Raw genomic sequence first — 22,674 nt, forward strand, 5'->3', positions numbered from 1 at the left:
TACGCTTGTGTGTTTTTTTCCCTCCCTTGTTGATTTCCTGTGTTGCAAGTAGAGCAGTGACCTCTTGTTCTCTTTCAACATCTACTCATGCGGTCACTCAAAACGAGGCCTGAATATTGGCATAGCTAGTAAATATTGGACAAACCAATCTTAAATGCATCAAAAAACATTTATGGTCATGAAACTGTGATTATGGGAAGTTTGAGTCTAAATAGTTGATTTTGTAATCATTTGCAATCATGGCAAGATGGCGCCGATGGCGATGGCAGCCTCCGTGTCGTGCTCTCAGTAGTGTTTGTGTTTTTGTTAGTTTGTCCTGTCTCAAGTCATATTCCTACAATTAGTTTCACCAGAGACGAATTGTTGGACATTCGGGCACATACACCACCGAATATTTTTCCATACCGGATTTATCTGATGTTCTGTGGACATTGTAGTCGAGGAGCCGCGGTGTGCTCAAACGCTTTCAAGCGCGGCAGACGAGGAAAGCGTGCAGGCGCGCTGGTGAAACTCAGACAGCGCGGATTTCGGACCGCATTGCCTAGCATCCATCAAGCAAATCTCCGCTCTCTACCCAACAAAATAGACGAACTCATTCTGCTCTCTCAGAGCAAACAGTATTTTCTTGCATTCAGCTGCTCTGTGTTTCACGGAAACCTGGCTGAACGACACCATACCGGACAACGCGCTTCACCTACCGGCTATCAGCTGTTCAGAGCGGATCGCGACGAGAATCAACGCGGAAATCACGCGTGGCGGGGACGTGCTTTTACATCAATGAAAGGTGGTTGTACAGATTGTAACAGTTTTAAAGAAGATGTGCTGTCCAGATCTCGAAGCAACTGTTTATTAACTGTAAGCCTTTTACTCCCCGCGCGAGTTTTGCTCGTTCATCCTCGTCAGTGTTACATTCCTCCGCTCGCGCACGCGAGTCTGGCGATACAGAAACTAGCCGATCATATCACGGTAATAGAGCAACAACATCCGACTCTGTTTTAATCATTCTCGGGGATTTTAACAAAGCAAAACTGTCCCGTGAACTGCCAAAATATAGACAGCATGTTACATGTCCCACAAGAGACAGAAATATACTGGATCACTGCTATACCACAATAAAGGATGCATACCGCTCCGTCCAACGAGGCAGCTTTGGGACACTCTGACCATTGTTTTGATTCATCTCATTCCAACCTACAGGCAGAAACTGAAAACAGCCAACCTGTATTAAGATCTGTGAAAAGATGGACTAACGAAACAGAGCGGGATCTACAAGCCTGTTTCGACCTCACTGACTGGATGTTTTTGAAGCTGCTGCAAACGATCTGGATGAACTCACAGAGACTGTACATCTTATATCAGTTTCTGTGAAGACGTGTGCATTCCTACCAGGACTCAACTCACATACAACAATGACAAACATGGTTTCACTGTAAAACTCAGACAGCTACGTCAGGCCAGGAGGTTGCTTACAGGAATGGGGATAGGGCCTTGTATAAGCAGCCAAATACACACTGGAAAAGGAGATCAGAGTCGCAAAAGGAACTATTCTGAGAAACTAAGGTAGTCAGTTCTCTTCCAGCGACTCAGCATCCGTGTGGAAAAGTCTGAAAAACATCACAAACTACAAGACACCATCCCCCAGCACTGTAGACAATGAACGACTTGCAAACGACCTGAATGAGTTTTACTGCCGGTTTGAGAAAACCCCCCACACCCACTCTGAACTGCTCTTCACGCTACCATTAACCCCTCCACCACCCCCGCCCCCTTCATACCTGCCCTACAGTTCAGTGAAGAGGAGGTGCGCCAGGTCTTCCAGAAACAAAAGAGGAAAAAAGCACCAGGCCCAGATTTTATAACACCAGCCTGTTTAAAATCCTGTGCTGACCAACTGGCCCCCATCTTCACCCTGATCTTCAAGATCACTGGAGCTGTGTGAAGTGCCCTCCTGCCTCAAACGCTCCACCATCATCCCCATCCCAAAGAAACCCAAACTTACAGGACTAAATGACTACAGACCGGTGGCGCTAACATCTGTGGTCATGAAGTCTTTTGAAAAACTGATGCTGGCCCACCTGAAGGACATCACTGAACCCTCACTGGACTCTCTTCAGTTTGCCTACAGAGCAAACAGGTCTGTGGATGATACAGTAAATATGGGACTGCATTATGCTCTGCAACACCTAGACAGACCAGGGACCTATGTGAGGATCTTGTTTGTTGACTTCAGCTCGGCGTTTAACACTATCATCCCAAAACTTCTCCTGCCCAAATTAACTCAGCTCTCTGTGCCCACCTCTGTCTGTCAGTGGATCAACAGCTTCCTAACGGACAGGCAGCAGCTGGTGAAGCTAGGAAAATTCTCATCTAGTATCCGTACAATCAGCACTGGCGCCCCCCAGGGGTGTGTCCTCTCCCCACTGCTTCTCCCTGTACACGAATGACTGCACTTCAAAAGACTCCTCTGTGAAGCTCTTGAAGTTTGCAGACGACACCACACTTATCGGCCTCATTCAGGACGGTGACGAGTCTGCTTACAGACAGGAGGTTAAGGAGTTGGCTGTCTGGTGCAGTAACAACAACCTGGAGCTCAACACGCTCAAAACAGTGGAGATGATAGTGGACTTCAGGAGAAACCCCCCTGCTCTCCCCCCACTGAGCATCATGGACAGCATTGTGGCAGCAGTGGAGTCATTCAGGTTCTTGGGCACCACCATCTCTCAGGACCTGAAGTGGGACACTCACATTGACTCCATTGTCAAAAAAGCTCAACAGAGGCTGTACTTTCTTCGTCAGCTGAGGAAGTTTATCCTCCCAAAGGAGCTGCTGAAACAGTTCTACACCTCCATCATTAAATCAGTCATCTGCACATCAATAACTGTCTGGTTTAGCTCAGCTACTAAATACGACCTCCAAAGACTACATCGAATAGTTCGGACTGCTGAGCGAATCATTGGTACAACGCTTCCTACTCCCCAAGAACTGTACTTATCAAGAGCGAGCAGAAGGGCTGCCAAAATCACTCTGGACCCCTCACACCCAGCACACTGCCTCTTTGAACTGTTACCTTCTGGTCGACGCTACAGAGCACTGCGCACCAGAACAGCCCGACACAGAAACAGTTTCTTCCCTCAGGCAATCCATCTCATGAACACTTGATGATAATAATTGTGGAGCCAACATCACTACTTGCCATACACTTTTATACACATATACACTTATTTAACAACACACTTTACATGCCAATTTGCACATAACAGCTGCACATAACGTTGTATATAGTAATAAACATGTACATACACTTGTCAATCTGTATATTTGCACTCACTACTTCTATTTTTTTAAATATTTATTATCTGTTTTTTTGTCCTGTCTCTGTAATCCTGTTGCACTGTAGAAGCTTTGTCACGAAAACAAATTCCTCGTATGTGTGAACATACCTGGCAATAAAGCTCTTTCTCTCTTTCTGATTTTTTTTATTGGTGTTTAAATGTAGAGTTGATTGCTGTAGGTATGGCATCACAAATGGGATTAACGTGAAGGTCCTCTGAAGTGCCTTGAAATGTGCAGTTTTAATAGATGTGTGATGTAATGTCAGTTGTAAGCGTAGGACATGTTGAGATGCTCCTCCACTGTTTAAGAATAGCCAATAGAGCCTGGTGATCTTGGATCCTTATTTGAGGAAGTGAATGTGTATGCTTTATTTTCTTCTTAATTAGAATTTTCTCATTGTTTTGGAGCACTCTAGTTTACAGAAATACTTTTCAGGGGGACTTTAAAATGCAGCAGTTCCATATTATTTTTCAGAGCTTGCATTCAAACACTTTGAAAACTTCAAGTTGTTTTTTTTGTTCTTAAAATCATCACTGTACAATGTAAGTCTCACACAAAGTTCAAATATGCACACCAAGTTATAAAAAAACACATTCAAATATGGTATCAGGTTTAGACAAGGGATGAAAACAGTTTAAGGTATACCATGGTTTGGAAAAGTCAAGGTTTTAAAATCGCTTTTAAATTCTGTGCTTTTAAAACCAATTTAGACTGCAGAATAATTGAGTCGATGATTTATTTAAATTATTTAGCCTGACATCACAGCAATCACACAACATCATACGACGTTATTAGGTTAGATTTAGGTCATAACATCAGGTGACCAAAATTCAGTGTCTAGCCAGCATCTAAGAACAACATTAATTTGACATCCAATAATGAAATCAATGGCGTTGATATTTGATTGATTTAAGTTGTGTTGGAAATCAAATCAATCATCGAGTCAACATCTATAACCAATGTCATATTGACGTCAAATACTGACATTTATTCGTCAGGTATGGCAACCAAAATCCAACGTCTGGTAAATGCAATAGTCGTAACGTCCACACAATGTCAAGCTTTAACACCATTAGACATTGATATTTGATTGATTTTAGGTTGTATTGGAAAGTGACTAAAATCTAACATCGAGCCAACATCTTAAACCAACATCATATTGACGTCAAATACTGACATTGATTCGTCAGGTATGGCAACCAAAATCCAATGTTCGATAGATGTCATACTGGTAAACGTCAACAAAACAAGCTGTTACATCATTAGACGTTGATATTTGGTTGATTTTAGGTTGGATGTTGGACATTGACATCGGGTTCTGATATCAACCTGGTTTTCACCTCCAAACTAAATGCAATGTCCCAACGACGTTTGGTTACAGCATCAATCTGAAGTCATGTTAACATCCTGTGCCTGCTTGGATGTTTACTGTTCCAAATTATATTAAATGTTTCTCCAAATATGTTCAAAGGGGAAAGTTTTAGTGTTTTTACCCAGACATTTAAAAATATGTATTTTAGAGTAGTAATCACAAAACCGTGAAACTGTGATATTTTTATCCAAGGTTATCATATTTTTAGAATCTTATACCGATCAATGCCTAGCTTGAAGATTAGTGTCATCACATGTCATTGATTCTTGCGTATTTCATGACCAAATATCATCTCAAACCTTGCTAAACATTAATGACCTTTCCATCTATCTCTGCATTTATTTTCTTCCGTTTCTTTACAGGTGATGCAGGTCGTGAACGCAGATGCCATCGTGGTGAAGCTGAACTCTGGGGAATATAAGACCATCCACCTGTCCAGCATCAGACCCCCGAGGCTCGAAGGCGAGGTACGAGTTAATGCACGTCTGTCCTTGGATCTCCCTGTCACTGAGGCCATTACTGAGTCCACAGGGTGCCGGCTGTCTGTTACACTGTTTGCAAAGTGCTGATGTGAAGGTTTTCCCCCCTCTCCTCCATCTCTTAAAAGCGCAGATCTCCTCCCTTCATGCATCTTTCACACTGTGATCTCAAGAGCGGCGGCTTTATTGGGCACCAGGGGGAGCTAGAGAGACAGAAGCCCACCGGCCCTCCTCCCCTCCGCTCGTTCGCTCTGACACACCAGTGCTGCACTGCAGCCAAAAGCCCTATAGATCTACTCCCGTAATGAGCACACGCTCTCGCCGAATCTCTCTTTCTCATCTATTAACGTCATACGCGTCCACTCAATCCAGTGCAATTCTCAAATGCTCGCTTTGGTTTGCTAGATGTTAACAAATTAATATGGAAACATCATTTTGTGCAGCCGCCTTTGCGCACACACATTTATCGCAGTTTTGAAACACTCAGAAATGCGCTTGTCTGTTCTTATTCACGCCCATTATGATCATTAATGAGAGCTGGTGTGTAATGGGAGCTTTGTCTAGTCTAAATGTGTGTGTGTGTGTATCAGAAAACTGTATGTTAAATTAAAAGCTGCTAAAATTGAAGTGCGAAGATTGCTCTGCAATTAGCCAGACTCTTCCTGACCCCTGAACTCCTGTAATACGAGTCGATGATTCAGCATGTTGGTAAAAAAAAAAAAAAAAAAAAGAATTAGCCTCAGCGTTGATTTAGCAAATTAGACATTGTAGTTTATTAAGGAGGGCTTTAAATACCAGCGCATCGCAGTAGCACGCACAATGGGCTTGTACTTTTCATGGTCTTGTACTTTTGATAGATGTTTGAAATCTTTAATGAAGTTTGTGATTTATTTTTTTAAAGGAGGCTTTTCGGAGAGTGGCAATTTGTCATGCACATGTAAACAGAGAGCTGGTATGCGGAGCTGTGGGTCTGTATCTATGGATACAGGGCTGCAGCGAGCATTCCGATCACAGCGTGTTTCTATCCTGGCAGCTTAAAGATGGCTTTAATCAGATCAGAGATGATTACAAAACAATAAAGATTACGGATGTATTTAGATCTCATACGTGCTTCGGAAGCATGAGACGAACTGGAGAGCTTTTAAAAAAATGTTTTTTAGCGTTTGGACTTTCTCGAAAGATAAGCCTGAAAGCTTGATTTACCAAAGAGACAGCAAACTGATCTTTTGGATTCTTTTTTTTTTCCCTCAGTGTCAGCCATTTTAATGAGACGACGCTTGTTCCATTTCAGACTTTTTAGGTTTAAGCATTTGTTTGAAGTCGACATGAAATCAATTAACTCTTATTTTTTTGTATGTGTATAGTAGCGTTTGTTATAAATGATGCCCTCATAATCTTTAATCATAAACGATAACCCTCCTTTCTAGGGCTGGGCGATTAATCGAAAAGTAATCGAAATCGACATTCACAACCTATAATAGATCAATTTTCCAGGCCGTTTATTTTTTTTATTCACCGACGACTTTCCCTACCACGTGTGGAGTGACATGACCCTGCTCAACTTCCGTGTCGAGCACACACACACGAATGGTCTGGTGCAGTTTTTGTGTGTTTACAGACCCCTTGCCTTTGCCAATGCTGATGCACACTTGTCAAAAAGTGTAACTATACGTTTCAACAACACGTAGTGCAAGTTTGTTTGGTAGCGTTGAGATGTGTGGCCGGAGCGATCCTGTTAGAGTGCGTGTTTAGAAGTGTCGAGTCCTTTGAAGGATCTCCAGATGGAAAGTTTTGTTTTGTTTACCTTATGATTAAAGTTGTTGCACGTCCGCTGGTTCCCGCCTCTGAGTGAGTTTTGGCTACTTGTACATTAAGGTAGCTTTTTAGAAAAACAAAACACCCACGAAGAAACTCGACACGGAGGAACATAACCCATGTCAGCTAGCGTTTCGGAAGGGTTATTGCCGAGCAACACAAACATCATGCGGAAAAATAAATGTATGATGGCACGCAAGGCATGTGTTGGTTATTAAATATTGTTTACAGAATATACAAGAGAATATACAAGTTATTTTATTTCGAAAAGATGATGCTTGTGTTCTACTTTTAATATTAAAAACATTGAAAACAATTTATTTTGTTTCCATAAGTGCAAGTTAAGAGATTACTTTTTTTTAAAAAGAAAGTGACTGTTCGTTTTAGGCAATGTGTGTTTTAATTTCAGTTGCTCAACATTGATGTTAAATAAATAATCATAGATAGTAGATGGTGTGTTCCCTTCAGTTATTTTAAAATCAGGTAATGCACCCTTTATTTAAAAAACTCTTACTTATTAATACGAGCTTAACTTAACTTAATATGAGCGCATTTACTGTACAAAACCTGTCCGTAAACTATGAGGGCAGAAAAATAAATAAATGAAATGATTGTTCATTAATTGTAAATGAGTTATTATGGTCAATTAATTCAGATTTTAGGCCAAAGCGCCCAGCCCTACTTCCTCCCCCCTCAAAATGACCTTTTTCTGGTAACTTCTGGTTACATGGAATGGCTTTAGTGCTGGGCTAACAGTGAGGGTTTTGTTTCTGGTCTACCTTCAGGGTAGTCAGAGGTATGAATGTAATACATTTCCATCTTTAAAATTTCACTTTTCCTTCTCTTCATCAATGGGCATCTGAAAAAAAAATCCATCAGAGGGTAATTCTGGTGGACAGTAATCCTCCACAACTGAAATCTTACTCCATTTTGTTAGCAGCGCCCATCTTCTAATCATCCAATCGGTTGCCAAAGAACGAAATCATGCACCACCCTACGTGTTTTAACTCCTTTTAAAAGCCATTTCAAATAGATGCTTGTTATGATCGAGGACAAAAGGACAATCTTAACTTCCATTTCAAGTAGACTTTAAATGAATGGAATTAGAAACATTAAGTTTCAATAAAATATTTTACTTTGTGTTATTTTCACACACACAGTAAAAGTGGAAACTAATACTGTAGTTTTTTTTGAATGTCATGACGTTGTTTTAACTGTCAGAATTGTCATTTCTAGGAATAATCCCTTCAAAGAGATCAACCCCCTAAACAAAACCTGTAAAATAGCGACCTGAAAACCATCCTCAACCGTCTTGTATAATGTAGTGTTCTGCAAAGGCAAAAGAACCACTTATATTTTTCTCCGAAAATGTAAATCCCATTTTATTACAGTCTCTCCATGCTACAGAAGGTGGATCAGATGGCAGGGAGCTTGTGTATCAGGCAGTGTGATGTAATTATCATAATTCCATGGTGACCATCCGGCAGTGTTTGGTTGCTTGCATGTGTCTGACACCTATGGCAGCTGCCTCGCTCAAGTCAGTCAGTGACTTCTGCCTTTTTATATTGTCTGAAATGGGTTTTTTTTCCCGGGCACAGCCCTGTTGTAAAGGCATTGATGTGCTTTAGGTACTTCCCCCTTTGAAACCTGCACTCCTGTTCCGTTTACTGACTGTATCTTCTGTAGCGCATCTCTGCACCAGATGTTCTTGCAGTATGTTTTCCCTGCTCGGCTGCACTCTTTGAAGAGGGTGAGAGAGAAAGCGTGCGAAAGCAGTGTGCAAAGTTGTGCCCGTATTGAAGCTTTACAGTCATTGAGGTCGTGCTGCCCTTGAATATGAGGTTTCATCAATAATGATGTTGCCATGTCAAATCCGACCTCTGATCTCCTACTTCTATGGTCTAAATAAAAGATAGTATGCGTTCCAAACCATTAAATGCCACTAATAGTATCTGTTCTGCCTTGGTTCTAAGGGACCTGCCGGAGATCAGGTTTCTGTTCAGTTTTTTAATGCAGAGTACCAAGGTTGGAATGAAGAAGGGTTCAATTTGATTATGATCATTTTTTTTTTGTTCAGTACATTAACATGTCAATAGTCGTTTAAAAGTCAGTCATTTCCAATCGAAAAAGGGGTGGCTAGCTACATTTATTTTTTCCTAATCTAATGCTACATTAACCTTGACACAATGCTATATGTAACTAACAAGATCTCAGTTAATCTTTTCATCAAGCTAATCGATTCTGGACAGCAGTAGTTTAGCACGCAGCAACTTTTAAATTGGTGTCGTAATTAATTTAAATGGCATACATTCAAACAGCAGCTGTACAATGCTTTCAGAACAGCTGCAAACATTTTTTTCAGTTACTCTTTTGATTGCGTTTATCAAAATGGCTCTCGGTAATGGTTTTCTGTATGAGCACTCTGCCAGCTTTTACTCATAAATAGACAAAATTAAGGGTTTGACATTTCAACATGCCTGTTTACAGTTGCAGTATGTGAATCTTTCAGGATTTGCATACAGTAAAAAGAAGTGTCTTTTGTTGATGTAGCAATGCATGAAGCTGTCTAATACAGAAGCCGTTAGCATGAAATTAGCATGATCACCATGCTGATTCTGTGGGGGGAAATGGTGCTTTAATACAAACATCCAATCATTGAAATGACTGGATTTGACCATTCCAGTAAATGCAACCGCAACTGCAATTCACTCTTTGCTCTGTTTGATTTGCATAATGTTGCATATTTTATGCCAGTTTTCTGTGTGCATTTCTTTTAAATTGTTTCAATTCTAAACCTCATCTCAACCAGTTGATACAAAGCGGAACACTTTGAAACCATTGTTTTTTAACAAGGATGGTACATCTCAGGAATTCCAAGGACCAATGCAAGGGGTTTGCTTAAATGACTACAAGAAAAATCCGTGGTCCATTTGTGGACAAGGCTTGTGCACACCTAGAAATTGGTTGCTCTTTATTAACAGTTTTTTTTAGATGCGTTTAGCATGTATACCCAAGTGATGTTCACTAGCAATGAGCAGGATGACCGTGAAAAATTACTCACTGATGTTATATGGTGCATAATGAAAAGATGAAATATCCTACCACATAAGGTAGCACCACGCAACTTTATGCTTCTGAATCTTGCTTGTTACACACACTTAAAAAATGGCGTTTGCTGTTAGTTCAAACTACTTATTTAAAATGAGCAGAACACAATTCTTGAGTTTTTTTGGGGAGACAACTTTAATTGTTTTACGTTCAATCCACTAAAACCAAGTAATTGAATTCTTTCTTGTTGTCCCAACACATAGATTGTGTGGAACCAGCATTTTTACAGTGCAGGAGAAGACAGTGTTTATTGCCTTTTTAAAACCGTTTACATAGTATTAGTTAACTTTTTATTTAATTTTTTATTTTTTTTTATTTATTTATTTTTTAAACAGATGTTTTTTCTTGTACTTATTAAGGAAGATTTTCTACTTTTACCTAGGGAAAACAATGGCAGGATAAACGTAAAAGCAATAAAAGAAAAATGAAATGAAACTCATCAATTGATCTGCAATTCTTCTCCACACTTTCTGCAGTAAGGGGGTTCGTCGTCATCATCATCAGTGACGCCTTCATTTTTTCACCGTGCTCGAAAATGAGCTTTATTACTACATTCATTCAGGACGCCATTCCGAGATGTGATTTGAATATTATATTATAATAATTACAGATTTTCCTATTTTTCATATCATCTGTGGGATGCACGGTGTATATAATTGTGTTGTCACGATACTGGAATTCGAAACCCATCAGTACTGAAATGTTAAAAACGGCCACACTAATGTTCCTGCTAACATTGAGTGCTGTTGAGCAAGTTCCTAAACAGCACTGATTTACCATTGTGTTCACATGCTCAACAGAAATGATTGTGATTTGTCCATGAAGGTCATCAGTTCACCGAACTCACCACTGTTTACAGAGTGTCTGTTTATAAGCTCACATTTGAGCATGTTCACTGCTTTAAAACGCTCCAGTGTCCCTATATCTGTGGTTACACTCAGTAAACAGTGGTGAGTTCGGTGAACTGATGACCTTCACGGCCAATCACAGTAATTTCTGTTTAGCACATGAACACAATGGCAAATCAGCGCTGTTTAAGAACGTGCTCAATAGCGTTCAGCGATGTTTTTAAAATTTCAGTACCAATTGGTATCGCATTCCAGTATCATGACAACACGAGTATATATACAATGATGTGTAGTCCTGTAACTACAGCTACTACTAATATGCAAAATGATGACTTTCGCTTTTGAATTACGCGACACAAACTGAACAAGCTAGTGGTGCCATCGAGCAATGTTGTACGAAGCTGTTCAGTGATTGATGTAAATTAGAGACGTGGAGCAATTTTTCAAAATGTAATTATAATAACATAACTATAAGGCAGTTTTACAAGTATAAACCTGTTTGATTCAAAGAATTTGGGCAACTATTAAACTTCTAAACATCTGGGCTCATAAACATAAATAAAATTTATTATTTCCAAACTCGAGTGATTAAATCAGAAGTTTTCAAGCCTTAAAGTATTTGATACAAAATTAAAGTTTGATTATATTTTTCAGATCCACTTTCACATTTAAAAAAATGTTTAACTCATAAAACCTTCCGAAATCCTGCACTAATCTCTTCAACGTTCACATTTATGAAATGCCATCTCCGTGGAGTCTTACAGGCATGTTTGGTATAACACAGGGCGTCTAGTTGACATAACATAAATAGAACCAAGCAGTTGACAATGTCCTGTTACTTGCCGCTTGGTGAGGACAAAATCTCACATTAACATTTTTAGCTTTTCTTGCTTGTCGCATTATCCTATCACGACTCTTGTCACGCTGTGACAGTTCTACCTTCTTTCGAAGCATCTGTCTCTCACGCTTCCTCTTGTCCTGATTTAAACACTCTCTCCTCCTCAGTTCAGAGCAGGGCGTGAAACTGTTGTCCCTGTGCCATGCCATACAAACACTTCAACTCAAAGAGACAAACCTGACCTCAGGCCAGCCCGGGGATCTGTGTGTGTGTTTGTCTGTACTGTTCTCTCTCTCCCTCTCTTGCTGTGAGGACTTTGGGGGGATTTAGGGCCAGATGTGTTGACCAACACGAAGATGAACTCTGACAGCTGCTGCCCTGTGTTTCTCTTTATCTCTCACGCTTTTGTTGCGTAGTGCTGGGGACCTTTTCCTTCCTGTGGCTGCTTAATTACTGTTAGTTACTGCTGATGGAATGATGGTCCAAAGGGATCAAACATAAACATTTGGGTTTTTAAAAATTCTAGTAAGTTGTTTCAATTTGTAACTTATTTTATAGCAGGAAAAATACATTTCGAAGCCAGAAATGAAGTGCAAAATGTTGTAAACTTTAAGCACTCAATTGACACTGATTTCCTTAACTAGCAGATAGTATTACCAGAAAGAATAACTGAGTCTATAAACCTTATACAGTACATCAGAACTTCTCAGCTTTGGCCTTGAGATCCATCATTCTTTATAGTTTTTCAAGCCTCAACCAAACCCACCTGCCTGTAACTTTATGGAATAATTCTTGATAGTAAAACTTGATTAGGTATTTCTCTGGTGTTTGATTAGGTTTAGAGCTTGATTCTGTAGAAAAGTGCATATTGAGGGCCAGATGGAATCAGCTCTGCTCTAGATTGAGTATATATCGCAGGGTTGTTCCTGGAGGGCCACTCTCCTGCAGAGTTTTGCTACAACCAATGTAACACCAGTTGATCATGGCCTTTACACTCACTTTAAACTTCTAGACAGGTGGTTTGGAGCTACAATCTGCCAAAGATTGACCTTCAATGAGCAGGAATTGGACAATAGTGCGCCATTCACGGTGGTTGTCTGCATTGATGGTTGATGCATTGTCATAGTGACAACAGCCAATCAAATACCACTATACATACCACAATCATCAACTTCCTCTGCAAAAAAGGCTTGGTCCCTTTGGTACAAGTCCTGGTATCTGTATAAAAATTGATAAACTTCTTTTTGCAACAGACCCAACGCAATTTGACAGACCCACTTTTAAACACTCCACGTTATTTTGTTTAAAGTAAGAAGCAGTAATGCAGATGCCTCATGTGAATAGGGTGCAACTATCCAGTTCAACTGTCCAAGTTCATAGAGTTTTATCTTAACTCTGCAGAAATTTACTTGCCTGTAGCTATCTAGCGATCCTGAAGAACTTTTGGTCTGCTTGATTAGGGTTGGAGTTTGCTTATTCTGACCGTGTTCATGTGGATTTCCTCCGGGTCCTCCAGTTTCCCTTCCAAGTCCAAAGACATGCAATACAGGTGAATTGGATAAGCTAAATTGTCCATAGTGTATGTGTGTATGAGTGTGTATGGATGTTTTCCAGTGATGGGTTGCAGCTGGAAGGCCATCCGCTGCATAAAACATATGCTGGATAAGTTGGCGATTCATTCCGCTGTGGCGACACCAGATTAATAAAGGGGCTAAGCTGAAAAGAAAATGAATAAATGATTACGGTTGGAGCTAAGCTTCTTTTGCGAGATGGTTCTCAAGAGATTAAAACCCTGGAAAAGGGTAAAGAATATAATTTGCGACAGCTGCATTTTTGCTAACATTATTTTCCAACCAATAGAGCAGATTAATTCTTTTAGACTATTTGAACCCGTCTGTTCAGATTGACCACATCAACCCAAAATCAACAAAAACCGTCTGCGTCCTAGCTTAGTTTCATGTATTGTACATTAAATCTAGTATAGATTCGTGTAATTTGCAAACTAATGTTAAGTTATGCATTAATATTTGCATTCAGAGTTCACAAATGTTACCGATGCAAAACATATGTGTCCATGTCATTATTGGCTGATAAATGATCATTTTTTTGTGTTATTTGCGTCTGCTGATAATTTATGGATTATTTTTGTCACTTTTATTGTGTACTGCTGCCCATGAGGGTTTTGATTGGTGCCTTGCCTTCTACATGACGTGCATAGGTTTTTTTATGCTTAAAAAAAAAAAGGACTTCAGAAGTGCAGATTGTCAAGATTTTGTAAAGATCTAAACTACCTGACAAAAGTCTTGTCATCAATCCCAGTTGTAAAAGTTGATCATTTGGAAAAGTGGCAGAAGGTAAATTTTTCTGGCGAATCATCTGTTTAACTGCATCCCAATCGTCACAAATACTGCAGAAGACCTATTGGAACCCGCATGGACCTAAGATTCTCACAGAAATCAGTCAAGTTTGGTGAAGGAAAAAAAAAATCATGATTTGGGGTTACATTCAGTATGGAGGCGTGCGAGAGATCTGCAGAGTGGATGGCAACATCAGCAGCCTGAGGTATTGAGACATTTGTGCTGACCATTACATTATAAACCTCAGAAGAGGGCAAATTCTTCAGCAGGATAGTGCTGCTCCTCATAATTCAGCCTCTACATCAAAGTTCCTGAAAGCAAAGAAGGTCAAGGTGTTCCAGCATTGGCCAGCCCAGTCACCAGACATGAACACTAATGAGCATGTCTGGAGTTAGATGGAGGAAACATTGAAGACGAATCCAAAGAATCTTGATGAACTCTGAGAGTCCTGCAAGAATGCCTTCTTTGACATTTCAGATGACTTTATTAAGTTATTTGAGTCATTGCAGAGATGTATGATGTAGTCCTCCAAGCTCACGGGAGTCATACACATTATTAGTTCTTTTTCCACTGCACCAAGACTTTATATTCTATACTGTACATTATTTCTGTTAAGTGACAAGACTTTTGTCTAAGCAAAGCCAGACCTTACTGTCCTAATTAAATAATTCAAAATCAAGGCATTGTCATGTTTTATTTTGGTAAAATAAGCATAATCTAGAGGCCTTTGCCTTTTATTTAAGCCATTTCTGATGCCAAATGATCAACTAGATGTCAATTGTTATTTGTTCCTAAACTTGGATAGGATTTTGTCAGGTAGTGTAGGTGTATTTTTGGCAATTTACTTGTTTTGTGCAGATAAAAACAATACTGCATTTGTTTGCATGTTGTTTTGGTAGTCTAGCCCAGACCAAAAATCAAGTTTTGTTTTTATTGGCTTGTATATCATCTATCAATACCGGCCTAAAGATTTGTGGCACTGCATCCCTAAATAAAGGTGCGTGTTTACTATACTGCACCAGTGGTGTTTTGGCATTGTTGTCATCACTTTTGACTGGGTAAACCATCCTTTAGAGAGAAACGTGACTTCATGTGTCATGCCTAATTTCTTTTCCTCATTCAACCCCCTACCCCCCTCTTGGCCAGATGGAGGCTTATTTTTGCGCCATGGCGGGCTATTTCCAGCTGCGTGGTGGTGTCAGCCGTTTTAGGAGCACTCATAAGGATGTGGAGGGGGAGGAGTTTTGTCAGAGCAGCTCAATGAGTCATCCTCACTCCCACTGTATGTGTGTGTGAGGAGACTGCAGGGGAAATGTTGACATCTGGGTTTAAAGCGGATGCTGCCATACCCCTGTCTTCCCTACAGAAATAGCAGAATGCAATGCATCGGTCACTGAATGACTCTTCCGTGTCATTTGCTGTCACCTTGCTCAGTATGTTTGTGCTCGAGTGTGTGCGGGTTTGATTTCTGCATGCATTTCCACTCGTGCCACAATGCGTGTGTGTGTGTGTGTGTATCAGCTGTGCCTGCATGCTGAAGGCTTGTGTATGTGTGTTTTGTGTGTGTGTCCTGTGGCCTTTGTCTGGGGTCACTGTATGGTTCCATGGCTCATCTCACACATGGTTGGTCAGGATTTTTTTTTTTTGACTCTGGTTTGCCTCAGGATCACTTGACTCTTGGAATTCTAGCAAACTTCCTTCCAATCATTTGAGAGTAATGACCCATGTATGTTGTAAACTGGAATTTTATTATTTTTAATGGAATGTTCGGGGTTCAATACAAGTTAAGCGTGACTCACATGTGTGCCCTAGAGCAAGGTCAGATATGAAGTGGTACACATTTCAAAACATGTATGGGGGAAAAAAAATGGAGTAACCCTTTGTGCATCTTTATGAAGATTTGTGTCTCTTTTATTTGTTTATTTCTTGTTGTTCAGTTTTTATTTCCTCAATGAATAGATAAAATGTTTACAATCGGATAGAAAAGGACTTTTAACAGCTATTACCCAGTATATATATCCCTCATCGCCCCCACCCTATTATATGCACATCAGGAAACACAGGATAAGTGTGGTCCAAGCAAGTGAATGAGTTGCGTTAAAGTGTACCTATGATGAAAATCATCTTTTGTAAGCTGTTTGGACAGAACTGTGTGTAGGTAAATGTGTCCACAGTCATATTGGCTTGATATAAAAAAAAGAAAAAAAAAAAGATGTTTTGTATTTCCTGACATTAAAATAGGATCCAAATGCCTCCCATTTTAAGGCTTACCGCAACGTGACGTAGGAGTGTGGTTTCCCCACCCACCAAATTGATTGACAGCCATGTGTTAACTTCTCTTTGTAATAACGTGTATAATCATATCAACAAGACAGGACATGTGCAAAGCAACTGGGAGTAGAAGATCTGTTCAGCTCTCTGTGATCATCAATCATCATCAAATGTGATCAAGAATGAGTTTTACAAGATTAAAACATTTTTAAAACATTACATCTTTGTATCACCACAGCCGCATGTCAGTACAATTATTAAAAACACTTCAATCCCAGTTTGTGTACGGTAAATCAGGTTTATTTTGTACATCAACATAACGGTTATCCATACAGCAGTGGATATTAACCTGTATCCCGTCACATTTGCAGTGCAAACACGTTGCAAAGTTAACCGCGTGTGCTGTGTTTGTGTATGTGCATTAATTTTGTAACGACATGGCATGTGACTCATCGTTGCAGAAAGGCTTGACTTAACTCAACAAATAGATCAAATAATCATTGGGAAAGTTTTTACTGTAGTATTACTCACAAATGTTACACGAGCTCTGCTTTCTTCATGTCTGTCACTGTGTTGTTTATCTGACACAGCCGAGGCGAAGATTGAGGGTTAAGTGTCTAAGATTTCTTTGAAGTCGCATATATAGATTTTCCACACCGTCAAAATGTCTAGTTTAGTATGGTTGTGTTGACAGTTCTAGGTACAGTATTTTCAATATTGAATGCAACCAGTGCTTAACAGAGATCATGAGGGGGTTTCCACCTCTGTATTAACTTTTTCTTTGTAGCAATTAAAACAGCTAACCAAAATTTACGGACCTTTGCATTTAAGGGAAGTTGAGCATTTTCATTCAACGTTATTCATTTATTTGTGAGTATTTTGTCTTTGCAAATAGTATATATTTTGGCAAAAAGGTGTGCTTTAATTTTGTTCTTCTCTCATTTCTTTTTATAAATTTATTTTACACTGGGAACAAAAAAAGTTCCTGTCCAAAACCTACAGGACAAAAATGTCCCCTTTGAAACTCATTAAAAAGGCTATACTTCATCCTTGTGCCTTATAAGCTGAAAGTCATATATTCTTTGTTACAGACTTCAGATTTGTTGCCAAGGCTTCAAAACTGGAATTATTAAAAAAATATTAAATAAAATGAATATATTAATTAAAATACTACAATCCAAATAAATTATTTTTCTTATTATTATTTGAAACAAACAAACAAAAAATCAAATCATGTGAATGGAGTAATAGCGGCCAAAATGGCCTTTGCCACATTAAGCAAAGGTAAATATTTAAAAAAATATCTATTTAAAAATGTAATAATGTTACGTTTTAAATATCCCTTATGCTGCTGCTGTTTTTGATGACCCCCCCCCCCACCCCTTCAAAAGTATCCTCATATCCCCATTCTTCTAAAGATAATACTAATTGTTCTTTTTGCCTATGCCACTGTTTCTTAGTGTATCTTTTTCTCTTTGCGTCACTGTTGTTCGTCACTGCTGATTTATTTTAAGAGGCTATTGTAATGTTTGTCTTAAATGCTGATTGTATTTTTAAGGCATCTGTGATGCAGCTATGAGCTGAAATTGCTCATTGAGACTCCTGTGACTGATGCTGAGGGTCATAATACCTCATTCCAGCTGTCATGGGAGAATTATGCACACTTGTACAAGAGGCTGAAAGGTTTTCACCTCTGCTATGCTCTTCACATGCACCATTCATTAATCCTTTTTGACATCACTCAAGGTCATTACTTGGAGATTAAGAATGTTTAAATGATTGGATTTAGACTTGTTTCAGTGTTTTGTTCATTGGCTGGATGAAGTAGTGAATAAAAGAGCTTAATTGTTGCATTTAATGCAGTTTGTGCTCTCAGTTGCCACTAAAATGCATCAGCTTGTCTGCACTGCATGGTCCAAAAACTAAAATCGCTACAAACATATGATTAATGCGTGGATTCAATTTTACTTATTTTTATCTGGATTTAAAGCCATAAATTGCTGCATTCAGTTACTTCTTAGTAAATAAAATGTCACTCCTCACTTGTCAAATGGCCAAAAATAAAAAATAAATCTTTCACTCAAGTGACATTCTCTGAATAATATCCGGCGTTAATGGCAATCAAATAGAAATCTAAAAAGGCTATGCTTAATTAACAATTTACAAGCGCAAAATGACATTTTAAAACATCAAGGTAAACAAATTAAATGGAAATTAGAGCTTTGACTCCATTTTCTTTCATGCTTTTTCCCCCTTTTAAAAGGGGATCCCTTTTAAATTTTTTTCAAGAACTCTACTTGTAATCTTCCCTCTGATTGCAGTTTTTAAGGACTTGCATATCTTTCAAAACAATAAAACGTAGTCATTCAGAAAAAGCCCTTTTTAACGTAAACAGATCAAGTAGACAACAGTTAACAGGTAGACTTGTTAATTTAAAATATTTTTAGCTGATGTTACTCTGCAGAACATGTATGTTAAAAGAGATATGTACAACTTTTAAATAACTTAAATTGCACAATATATTGTTTCAGCATCAATATCGCAATGTGCACATCCGCAGTAGTCGCATCGCAGGATCTGCAAAGAAGACGCATGAGAATTGTGTAGTTATCGGAGAGTTTAACTATAATGGAGTAAACATTTTTCATTCGCATGTGTTTTTAAGGCCTGAAAGCGTTCAAAGTATTCAGGCACAAGAATGTTTACCATTTGTAACTTTTAATAAACAATAATTTTATTAAATTATTTATACACTAAAGACATTTGCTGTGCTATTTTACATTCGATTATTCAAGTGATTATTCAAATTCTGGACCTGAAAACTATTTGTCTGCCCTGAAAATTCTAAAACTTTTTTTTTTACTATTAACTTTGCTTTTAATAATTAATTTAATATTTTTCCTTATTTATGAATGATGAACTTCCCTGCAGAGTCATTTCACTCAATATATCGCAGTATTTATCGCAGAAAAACAAAATATCGCACTGTCAAATTTCTCACATATCGTGCAGCCGTACCCCCACACACAAATAAATTAAGGATATCTTGATCAGGTTTTTTTGTCCTAGAGTCATTTGATTTTGAGTATCTACCGAAACCCGATCCGATACTTCTATAATACATTAAAAATAAGGAACATCTTAGATCTGTTTCTTCGCTCTTCTTTATTCTTTTTTTTTTTTTTTTTAAATTTTATTCACCTTATTTTAACATTAAACAACCGTTTACATTCAACTAAGTTTACACATCTCACAGTTTGCTATAACAATGTTGTTGTCATCAAATGTATTATACCTCCAGACCGCAGACATACTCACGCTTTCTGCTTCAAGCTGCTTCCATGATCTACTTTGCTGGCATTTAACCAATAGCGTCTCTGCAACTAAGTGACGTCATGCCGACCACTTTGCTGTTTCTGTGTGAAGTCAAGAAAGACATCAAACTCTGTGCCACCGCATAGCTAGAGATGGTTAAATTATAAAAAAAGGATAAATTATAAATTATCAATCACATGACCAGACCTGGACATCCCTAAAAAAAAAAAAAACTAATATTTTTTAACTGTTAAACTGCTTAACCTCCGTGTAAAAAGTCATAAAGTGATCTGACCATCTAATTTTGAGCTTAAATAATCATTGAATGTGTTTATTGGACTTCTATGCTAAGCAGAAGACACCTTCCTTTCCAGTGTTTACGTCTGATTGGTTGTTTCTGTGATTGAGGAGCTCCTATGTGAGCTTAGGACTGGTGGTGGTGAAAGCTCTTCACTCTCTCCCTCTCTCTCTGCTTCAGAGTCACATCCAATCCTTGGGCCATTTATCACCTGAAGATAATGAGATTGGCTAATGAGAAAAAGAGAGAGAGAAGCAGGAATGAAAATGTGAGTGGTGCATATAGGTGCAAGACAAAGAAATCTATGCATGAGAGAGAGAGAGAGAGAGAGAGAGAGATTTGAAGTGAGAGAAGCTGAGGTGTGTTTAACATCAAGCTGCTCTCATGTATAAAGACAAAACGGGATCCATTTCAACCAAATAATTTCATTCACTTTGATTTTGATCCAAACGCATGACTCTGTTTTCTATGGCACTAAAAATGCATATTTTAATAGCTACTGGGACTATACAGATCCTAAAACTGAAAAGTAATATTCAATTAGTTCCTAAAGCATACATATAATATTTTTTTGTTCAAGTATGAATGTATCTGCATCACATTTACATTGTAAAAAGTGAGTTGCTGAGGAAATTGACCATACCTGAAAAGTCGTCTGTACGGAGATAGATATGTGAGGCAACATATCCGATTACAAATCATAGACAACATTAAATAGTTTTGAGGAGTTTAATTAGTTTTGTGCAATGAATTGAATGAAAAAATCCTATATTTGTTGCTAATATGTCCTTGTAAATATCATTAGTATGAAAAGGAGCAAAATATGCCGATGTCGTACTGCTCAGAGTTCATTTTTCCAGGAAACTGCAGTCAAACATATGTTTAAGTACCTTTTTGGCAGACGTTTCACAGAAGTTTAGGCTGAAGCAAATATTTTTAGAAAGAAATTATATTATACTCATCCATCTAATGATTATTTAAGTTTTTGCTCTTTTTATGGTTTTCAGGTTTCTCTTTTGGCTTTACTACCAAACGATTCCAAAACGGCCTCCATTCTTTGTTAAATTTGGATATGAAGGCACACAGGAAGCAAATTTATATGCATCCCAGCTTAATCCTGGTTGATTCTCATAGATGCTGTTTCGCATGGGTCTAATATGACACTAGCACTGTGTTTGTAAATATTGTAGGTCATTCGGAGGGGAAAAATTACTTAATTTTATATAACATTATTAACATGACTGATTTGCACAGGACTAAGATCGCTGACAACCTCTATTTCAAATGAATACAGTTTCTCAGGTAGTACTTATCGTGTGCGAATAGGACTTTTGACAGTCATGTTTTTGTAAATGACTGCTATTCAGGTTAAAATCAAGTTTGGTCTTTACCTTTTTTAAAAGGGAGTGATGTTTTACAATTGTGGTAGAGTACAATATTACAGAATTTTATTAATAACTATCAACATTTTGAAATGAGGAAACAAAAACAAGTCTCTTTGAAAGTGTCTCACCAGATTTGGAGTAACACAAAAATGATAAAATAATAAGAGCTCAGCTTGTCAGTTTTTTCCCTTATCGCTGCAACATATGATTGCTTCGCTTAGCTTGTTCTTGTTCCATCCTGTTAGCCTTTGCAAAATGAAACCGTTCTTGTTTCATTGCATGTTCCAAACCGTCATTTTTAAAAGGCAGTAAGAGGCAAACATCGGCATGTCAGCCAGGCGCAGAAATCCTCATTTCGCCTTCCTCACACACACGGTTCAGTAACCAGCCTGCCGCGTCTTCGCAGAACACACTTGATTTGCTCAATACAATGACAGAGTCTATCCCAACAATCTACACAGAATGTTTTTTGTCGTTTTCTGATTTCATTATTCAGCAGCTGTCTAGTGAATGTAAAGAGATGAAAATATCGAATTCATATTCATTCAGTCATTCATTCATTCATTCATTCATTCTATTCATTCATTCATTCATTCATTCATTCATTCAAGGTCATTTTGTTTCTTAATTCTGACGTTTGTATCTCTGATATATGTAGTGTTTCAGAACTATAGCTTCACTTAGTATGTTAACCCTATCCCATAAGTCAGATATCATCCAAATTCAGCCCCCTTGTATTCAAAACAAAGCACAGACTACTGTAGTTGTCATGTATTGTGCTTTCTGACAAAACAGTGACCATGTGCTTGAATGAAATATGCTTTTTAAATTATGCTGGAGGGAGTACTTTATTCATATTATCATTTTGTTCTTTTTTTTTTTTAATGATGCATTTGTGTTGGTGCATAAATGGTGCACACATAAACCAAGGTTCCTGTTTTGGAGTAAAATGTACCCTTTGTTGGCAAATCAGACTGATTTGATGAACACAAAATTTACTATGGATCACAAAATCAGCTAAAATGTCCCAGTTTTGAAATAAGATTTGAGCAATATGAAATAAAAAAGCTTTTCAATTGATATTTGTTTTTTGAATTGGAAAATATTGGTTGATCTATTTAAAGATCTGGAATCTGAAGTTTAAAAAAAACTAATTAAATATTGTCTAGATGTTGTCTAGATTAGAGGTGTTAGCAATGCATAATGCCCGTCTCAATCAATATATCGACTTAACACAAAACACATGAACATTACC

At 38.3% G+C, this 22,674-nt stretch overlaps 1 protein-coding gene across 1 annotated transcript in view; it reads left to right on the forward strand.

Annotated features, from left to right (window-relative positions):
* snd1 (staphylococcal nuclease and tudor domain containing 1) overlaps nt 1-22,674 on the forward strand; it is a 303,535-nt gene that overhangs the window by 37,792 nt on the left and 243,069 nt on the right. The window contains 1 exon segment of the mRNA XM_056455628.1: nt 5,068-5,172. Coding sequence (XP_056311603.1) covers nt 5,068-5,172 — 105 coding nt within the window.

This window comes from Danio aesculapii, chromosome 4 (assembly GCF_903798145.1).
Source record: "Danio aesculapii chromosome 4, fDanAes4.1, whole genome shotgun sequence".
In the NCBI taxonomy this organism is placed as follows: Eukaryota; Metazoa; Chordata; class Actinopteri; order Cypriniformes; family Danionidae; genus Danio; species Danio aesculapii.